The 8175-nt window shown below is 49.7% G+C and overlaps 1 protein-coding gene across 2 annotated transcripts; it reads left to right on the top strand.

The window, feature by feature from the left end:
* Window positions 1-852: 852 nt before the first annotated feature.
* On the top strand, window positions 853-7738 carry SLITRK4 (SLIT and NTRK like family member 4). Of its 2 annotated transcripts, none has more exons than XM_082865370.1 (2): window positions 853-966; window positions 4644-7738. In XM_082865370.1, the coding sequence occupies exon 2, from the start codon at window positions 4694-4696 to the stop codon at window positions 7208-7210; it is 2517 nt and encodes an 838-aa protein (XP_082721496.1). In that variant the 5' UTR covers window positions 853-966; window positions 4644-4693; the 3' UTR covers window positions 7211-7738. The 2 variants fall into 2 exon arrangements, with proteins under 2 accessions (XP_082721496.1, XP_082721497.1); XM_082865371.1 differs by having other exon boundaries at window positions 917-958.
* Window positions 7739-8175: the final 437 nt, after the last annotated feature.

Below are 8175 nucleotides of genomic sequence, written 5' to 3'. Positions count from 1 at the left end.
GCTCCCAGGAAACTGGTCCCAAGAAGGCTCCATCCAGGATCGCCCTTTACCGAAGAAGTATTCCCGGAGCCCTCTGTTCTGCGGGGGTGACAATTAGCCAAAGGTACCGTACCCGTGATACAAAGCCCAAGTGCGATTGTTGCCTTGAATGTCATTGTTGTTGACTCACCCCCCTCGATCCTGGAATTATTCAATTCCGCGTAGACTCGACGCCCCTATCTCCCTCCCTCGACCCCCCTTCCCCCAGGCTCTCCGCTGTTTCTTTGGCTTTGCCGGGGTTCTTGGTTGCTCTCTCAAAGGAACGCCCCGGGTGTGTGTGTGTGTGTGCGTGTGTGTGTGTGTGCGTGTGTGTGTGTGTGTGTGTGTGTGTGTGCGTGTGTGCCTGCCTTGGTTCTTAGGGGACTGGGGGAGGAGAAAGGACTCGACTGTGCGTGTATGTGGCGGGGGGATGGAGGCTGGCGCGCCCGCGTTAGGGGGCTGGGGTCTCTACGCGGGAGGAAAGGGGTCGCTCCTCCCTAGGGGGTGTTTTAGGCAAAAGGAGGGGGGATGCCGGGGGGAAAGTGCGCTGTCTTTCCCGATGTGTGGGCAGAAGAGGAATCAAGTGGGGGTGTCTGGATGGGGAACTGGGGGAGGCCTCGGGAATGTGCTGGGGTCGAGGTGCATGAGTGTCGGGAGGTAGGTTTGCGTGTGTGCCCGTGGGGGGGGGGGAGGCGGGGGCGGGGAATCAGCGCTTGTATGTAAAGGTGCAGCCCGTGTGCGAGGGGCTGGGTGCGCGCGCGCGGTGTCTGGCCGGGGGCGCGCGCGCGCGCGCCGCTGCCCGCCTGCTCGCCTGCGAGGGCTGCTCTTTGGGTTTGACGGGCAAGCGGGCGCGGAGGAGCTCGAGGTCGAATCACATATAGACCGTTGTGGAAACTGCAGCGCGGATCGCGGCGCGGAGGGCCCTGCGAGAGCCGCCGGGGTCCGTAGGTGGGTGAATTTCCAGCGGGGGCTGCGGGAGCTGCACCGACACGCGCGGCCTCTTCCACCAGCTCAGCCCGGCAGCGCGCGTGTGTGTGTGAGTGTGTTGTGCGGGCGCGTGCGCGTGGAGGGGGGCAGGTAGCTTATTATTTTTAGTTTGGGTCGTGTTGGTTTGGGGCGAGCTGAGTGGCCAAAGCGGCTGTAGTGGCTACCTCCCGCCTCCCGCGCGCCGTGCTTGGCTGCCCACGGCGCGGTCGCAAGTCCCTGAGGACCAAAAGAATCTGGTGTCCTTAGCATCGCTGCCCCCCTGGCGGCCGGGGCGACAGGGAAAGTGTTCTGTCTAGGGTGATGAGGGCTGTCGGGGCCGCTGCGCTGGGCTGGGCTTTGTTTTCTGCGTCCCCCTCGCAGGCACTCTAGGCGAACGTAGATCTGGGGCTCCAGGCAGTGGCCCGCGAGCTGGTCGGAGACTGCTGGCACCCGGCAAGACAGGGAATACGAGAGAGGCCGGTGGGTAACTCATAAAGCCCTGCAAAGCCGGGCAAGCGCTGGCAGCGCGACTTTGCAAGATGCCCGAATGTTGAGCTGATTTCTGGCTTAGTGACAGCAGCATTATGTGGCTGGCCGGCGTTGGGGGAAGGGTAGGGGTGGGCGCGCAAGGGGGAGCCTGGGCCGCCGCTCTCGGCCACAGAGCCGCGGGGTCACTCTGCCTGTGACAAGCGGGCTAGTGACGCCCCAGTGGCCATCACCCTCGTGGCCTGAGCCGACCACCTCTTCCACCTCAACCACCGCACGCCCGGGTCTATTAGAGACCGACGGAAACTCCAGCAGCTGCCCCTTGTGGGACTGGAGCGCGCGGAGAAATGTGTGAGCAGCGGGGCTGAAGGCCCCCGCGACATCCCGAGCGGTCCCCCCGCCTCCGCTGCCCGGCTCACGAGACTGCCGCTCGGGCCCGGGACCCGGGAGGGGGCTGCGTGCCGGCTCCGGGCACCGAGATGCGGCAAAACATTGCGGTACGCGCCATCGCCGGCGACCCCTCCAGCCGCGTCGCTGCTGGCCCGAGGTAGCGCACAGGGGGCGGTGGGGACCGCGTCTCTCCGCGAAGCCCCCCACGCGCGCTCTAGGCGGGAGGGCGTAGGTTTCCCATGCCAGCTCCGGTGAAGCCATCTCGGCCCACCCTCCCCGGTCGTCGGCCCCTGCAGGCCGGGTCCCTCCGTGTGGAAGCGGAGCGCCAGGCGCGGCGCTCGAGTGGATGCCGGATTTGTGGTACGGCCAGGTTTGTGCAGTCCTGGCCGGCCGTGGGAGCCGGGCGTCCTACGCGGCACAGAGAGCGAGAGACCGAGAGGTGGATAGGGAGACGGGCCGCCCTGGTCACCCCGAGAGATGGCTTTTGGTACTCAACTCATACTTTGTGGGTTTGCTTTTTTTCTTTTTGCCTTCCCCCTTCTCCCGATTTTAAAATGTACATGTTTTAGTGGTACCATGTGAATATGAGGTTTCTTTCGCTTCATTCATTGCCCCTTTCCCTTTTGGGGGGCTCCCTTCTCCTTGCTCTTTTTCTTCCTCTCTCCACTTCTCCTTGGTCTCTTGTCCTTTCAGTCCCTCTTCCCCTCTCTCTTTGGCGGATCGACTCCCCCTCTCCCTTGCTTGATCCTCCAGCTGCCTGCGGCTTCTGTTTCATGCGAGCTGCATTTGGGAACTTCTAGCTCGTCCTTGCGCTTTTTTCCCCCCTTGCTACTTAAAGTAGAAATGACGAGGAGGAGGGCAGCTCCTTATGCAATTTCGGATCTGTTGATGCTCCTTGTTCTTGTGTTTTGTACTGAATTCAGGTATTCAGGTGTTTGGTTTGGTTTGGTTGCTTTTGAATTTCTTTGCGCGGGGCAGGGGGAGGGAGGAGGGCGGGGGTAGTAACAAGAAAAGACTCTAATGAACCAGAGTAGCTGTTGAAAACCAGATCTGTAGGAAGGCCAAAGAGCATGTGAAATTTTGATTTTACAATGAAAGTTAGTTTGGATGATGTCATACTTTAAAATTATGACTTCTTTCTGCACTGCCAATCAAGCTATCACTGTGAATTGGGGAAATGCACGTCTATATGACAGCCAAGGAGCATCTCGGCAGTGCCGGCTGTATTCTGAACCAAACTACTCAAAATGCAAATCTTCGTGGGTCGTGGCTAACGAATTGTCTACCTTGAGGCATGTTCGGTTTTACCACTAGCTGATTCCTCGTGGGCAAAATAAACAAAGGAGTTTCTGAGTGACACTTCTCTCCTTGTATCATTCCCTCATTGTGTGTTCCTGAGTGGTTTATTTATTTAATTAATATTTGGTGGTAACCATATTGAAATTGCGGCCAGCTTCCCATTCCAGATGGAAAACACTCACACGGCTAAAACTGCATCAGTAAAACGCACAGTGCTTGCTGTTCCTTTTAATCTTTTCCATGAAGCATCGCACATATTTGTATATGCATGCAGTATGGAAGGAATTGGCAGCCACGGGTTAATTTGCTAAGCATGAAACTCCACTAAGTGATTCTTGATTTAGTTGTAGACAGGGACAGGGGGTGGTCATATTGGGAGAGGGGTGTTTGGGAACTGATGATTTTAGGGCAAACATTGGCTGTGCTAAATGTATCTGGCGCTGCAGATAAAGCCAGCCGGGGATTGTAGTGTGTGGACTCCTCTTCATCAGCAGTGGCGGTCTGTGGTCCAAGTGAAGGAGATCGGCATCTGAGCCAAGCTCAGTCGGACCTGGGTTCAAAATGGCACACAGAGGAATGGGAGAGGGCCAGGGAAGCAGGAGAGCCAGGTTTTGGGGGTGGGAAGGCTGTTTGGACATCAGCTAGGCAGTGCAGGGGCAAGCAGGTTTCTCTCCTGCTTTCGGGGACCCAAAGACAAAAGGCATTTTTCCCCCCTGCTTGGGAAATGACTGACAGGAAGCTAGATACCGTTTATTTACCTGAAACTCAAATTTGGCCGTCTTCTACTTGGTTATTTTTCTAGAACCTCGCAGGGTCATCTGTGTTTTTTTCTGTTTTTGTTTTTGTTTTTTTTTACAGTGTAGAGCAGTGTACAGGAGTGAACTGATTCATGGCAATGTGCTCACCTCTGGCTGAAGCTCAGACAAGTATCTTTCTAGGGTTTCTTCCATCTTGATCTTTTGACCGTCCCCTCTACAGCCACCCAGTCCTCCCATCACCATCCTTCATGGAACCCAGGGCCCTAATGTCTTCTCTGCCTGGCTTCTTACCAAGCTGAAGCCTAGAGAGTAGACATTTACAAATTGAAATTCCTTTGTGGTGCTATAGTTGATGTTCTGCGATCAGTCATTTGAGTCGCCAATAGGAAGCTTAAGGTCTGGATTCAAGGGTGAAATTTGGTGGTCCAAGTAAAAAAAAAACTATTTTCAGATTGTTCGGGTTTAAGCATAATCGGCAACCTTTTTTTCCTGTTGTTTGTTGTGTGTTCTGCACATGTAAGATTTGTATAAACTACAGGCACGGAAATAAAATGTATGGTATTTTTGGTAGTTCTTGTTTGACCGAGTGAGAATACTTGGAGTTTGGGGTGCCTTAAGAACACAAAGCTAATTATTATAGCCGTGTGTTCGCTATGGTATGATTTAAGCACAAATTCTTCTTCAAGTCATGATCATTGAAAAAAATGTTTTCTTTTTATTTTTTAGATTATTTCTCTTTATTCAGAAGCATAAAGTTGTTTGCTGATTGCAAGAAGATGTTTCTTTGGCTCTTTCTGATTTTGTCAGCCCTGATTTCTTCAACAAAGGCAGATTCTGACATATCGGTGGAAATTTGCAATGTGTGTTCCTGCGTGTCAGTTGAGAATGTGCTATATGTCAACTGTGAGAAGGTTTCAGTCTACAGGCCAAATCAGCTGAAACCCCCTTGGTCCAATTTTTATCACCTCAATTTCCAAAACAATTTTTTAAATATCCTCTACCCAAATACATTCTTGAATTTTTCACATGCAGTATCCCTGCAGCTGGGAAATAATAAACTGCAGAACATTGAGGGAGGAGCCTTCCTTGGGCTCAGTGCATTAAAGCAGTTGCACTTGAACAACAATGAATTAAAGATTCTCCGAGCTGACACTTTCCTTGGCATTGAGAACTTGGAGTATCTCCAGGCTGACTACAATTTAATCAAGTATATTGAACGCGGAGCTTTCAATAAGCTCCACAAACTGAAAGTTCTCATTCTTAATGACAATCTGATTTCCTTCCTTCCTGATAATATTTTCCGATTCGCATCTTTGACCCATCTGGATATACGAGGGAACAGAATCCAGAAGCTCCCCTATATCGGAGTTCTGGAACACATAGGCCGTGTCGTCGAATTGCAACTGGAAGATAACCCTTGGAACTGTAGCTGTGATTTGTTGCCTTTAAAAGCTTGGCTGGAGAATATGCCATATAACATTTACATAGGGGAAGCTATCTGTGAAACGCCCAGTGACTTATACGGAAGGCTTTTAAAAGAAACCAACAAACAAGAATTATGCCCCATGGGCACAGGCAGTGATTTTGATGTGCGAATCCTCCCTCCATCTCAGCTGGAAAATGGCTACACCACTCCCAATGGTCACACCACCCAAACGTCCTTACACAGGTTGGTGACCAAACCACCGAAAACGACAAATCCATCCAAGATCTCTGGAATCGTGGCAGGCAAAGCCCTCTCCAACCGCAATCTCAGCCAGATTGTCTCTTACCAAACCCGGGTGCCCCCTCTTACACCTTGCCCAGCACCTTGCTTCTGCAAAACCCATCCTTCAGATCTGGGACTGAGTGTCAACTGCCAAGAGAAAAACATCCAGTCCATGTCTGAACTGATACCAAAACCTTTAAATGCCAAGAAGTTGCACGTTAACGGCAACAGCATCAAAGATGTGGACATCTCCGACTTCACTGAGTTCGAAGGACTCGATCTGCTTCATTTAGGCAGCAATCAGATTACCGTGATCAAGGGAGACATATTCCGCAATCTCACGAATTTACGCAGGCTGTATCTCAACGGCAATCAGATCGAAAGACTCTATCCCGAAATATTTTCAGGCCTTCATAACCTGCAGTATCTGTATTTGGAATACAACTTGATTAAGGAAATCTTAGCGGGCACCTTTGACTCGATGCCAAACTTGCAGCTCCTGTACTTAAATAATAATCTCTTAAAGAGCCTGCCCGTGTACATTTTCTCAGGAGCACCCCTTGCTAGGCTGAACCTGAGGAACAACAAGTTCATGTACCTGCCTGTCAGCGGGGTCCTGGATCAGCTGCAGTCTCTCACGCAGATCGACTTGGAGGGCAACCCATGGGACTGCACTTGTGACTTGGTGGCATTAAAGCTGTGGCTGGAGAAGCTGAAAGACGGGATTGTCATGAAAGAACTGAAGTGTGAGACACCCGTGCAGTTTGCCAACATCGAACTGAAGTCCCTCAAAAATGAAATCTTATGTCCCAAGCTCTTAAACAAGCCATCGGCACCCTTCACAAGCCCTGCACCTGCCGTTACATTCACCACCCAGCTGGGGCCCATTCGCAGTCCTCCTGGGGGTCCAGTGCCTCTGTCAATTTTAATCCTCAGCATCTTAGTGGTCCTCATCTTAACTGTGTTTGTTGCTTTTTGCCTTCTTGTTTTCGTGCTGAGACGAAACAAGAAGCCCACGGTGAAGCACGAAGGCCTGGGGAACCCCGAGTGCGGCTCCATGCAGCTGCAGCTGAGAAAACACGACCACAAAACCAACAAAAAAGACGGACTGGTCACAGAAGCTTTCATTCCACAAACCATAGAGCAGATGAGCAAGAGCCACACCTGTGGCCTGAAAGAATCCGAAACCGGGTTTATGTTTTCTGATCCTCCAGGCCAGAAAGCCATGATGAGAAATGTCCCCGACAAGGAGAAAGATGTATTGCACGTGGATACCAGGAAGAGACTGAGCACCATCGATGAGCTGGACGAATTATTCCCGAGCAGGGATTCCAATGTGTTTATTCAGAATTTTCTCGAAAGCAAAAAGGAGTACAATAGCATAGGCGTCAGTGGTTTTGAGATCCGCTATCCTGAAAAACAACAAGACAAAAAAAACAAGAAGTCACTGATAGGCGGCAACCACAGTAAAATAGTTGTGGAGCAAAGGAAGAGCAGCGAGTATTTTGAACTGAAGGCAAAACTCCAGAGTTCCCCCGACTACCTACAGGTCCTTGAGGAGCAGACAGCTTTGAACAAGATCTAGGTCATGCAATCTTACTTCCTACAGAGGACATTTATTTAATGATGAAAGTGCCTTTTGTTGACTTCTAACTTCCAAATACTATATTATCAATAGGCATAGAGGCAGGTGTTTCCAAGGGTGTCTCATTAACTGTAGCTGCAAAGATGTGTCCCGTAGAAGAGAATTCCCTTAATAGATTTTACTACATAAAACCTATACTGTGGAGTCCTGTGGGGATACTGCAAACTCTATTGCCAAAGGGATGCTTTATAAACATAATTCACTGAATTTAACCTCAAGAGGCAAATCTGTTTTGTACCCCAATGCAAAACCTTCGTCTCTTTGTGCTCTGTAAAGCAAACTCAAGAAAACTGTACCAGTGTTTGTACCTCAGCTGGGTCCTTCATCTTGCACGTAGATTCAGTTGGTGGAACTGGAATATTCCTTTTGATTTGTGGCATTGTTACAACTCTGTGTAAAGATTCTCTGAAAAGTTAAAAAAAAAAAAAAAAAGCATGCCAAGAGAGAACATTCGATAGTATTTGTAAACCGGTAACCTTTATGGCCTGCATCTTGAAACTGCTGGATTTATAATGTTAAATTGTGCAAATATTTGTTTAAAATATACCATGCATTATATAACTATAAAATAAATTTGAACACTTTAAGCATTACCTGTCTAGACATAAAACCTAAAAGAGAAAAGAGAAATCAACGTGAGTTACCTAGCATTTGCGGTGATCTGAAGAAATACGTGATGTTTATCAGAATTAAACATGGCTCAAATTCAACTAATATTAGAGTTTGTTCTCAGTTATGTGAAATACCCACAATCCTTAAAGGTTGTCCAAAATTAGCAAAGTGCTTACCGTGTGAGCGCACCCAAAGCTATTTTTGTAACATAATTCATATTTATGAAGTACTTTGTATACTAAATAGGAAAATATGTACTCCTTAATCTGTATTTAATATGCCTGACTTGTTTT

The sequence above is a fragment of the Leucopleurus acutus genome (genome assembly GCF_964270905.1).
Source record: "Leucopleurus acutus genome assembly, chromosome: X".
Classification (NCBI taxonomy): domain Eukaryota; kingdom Metazoa; phylum Chordata; class Mammalia; order Artiodactyla; family Delphinidae; genus Leucopleurus; species Leucopleurus acutus.
The sequence above is the reverse complement of the archived record's forward strand: the minus strand, read 5'-3'. Positions and strand labels throughout refer to the sequence as shown.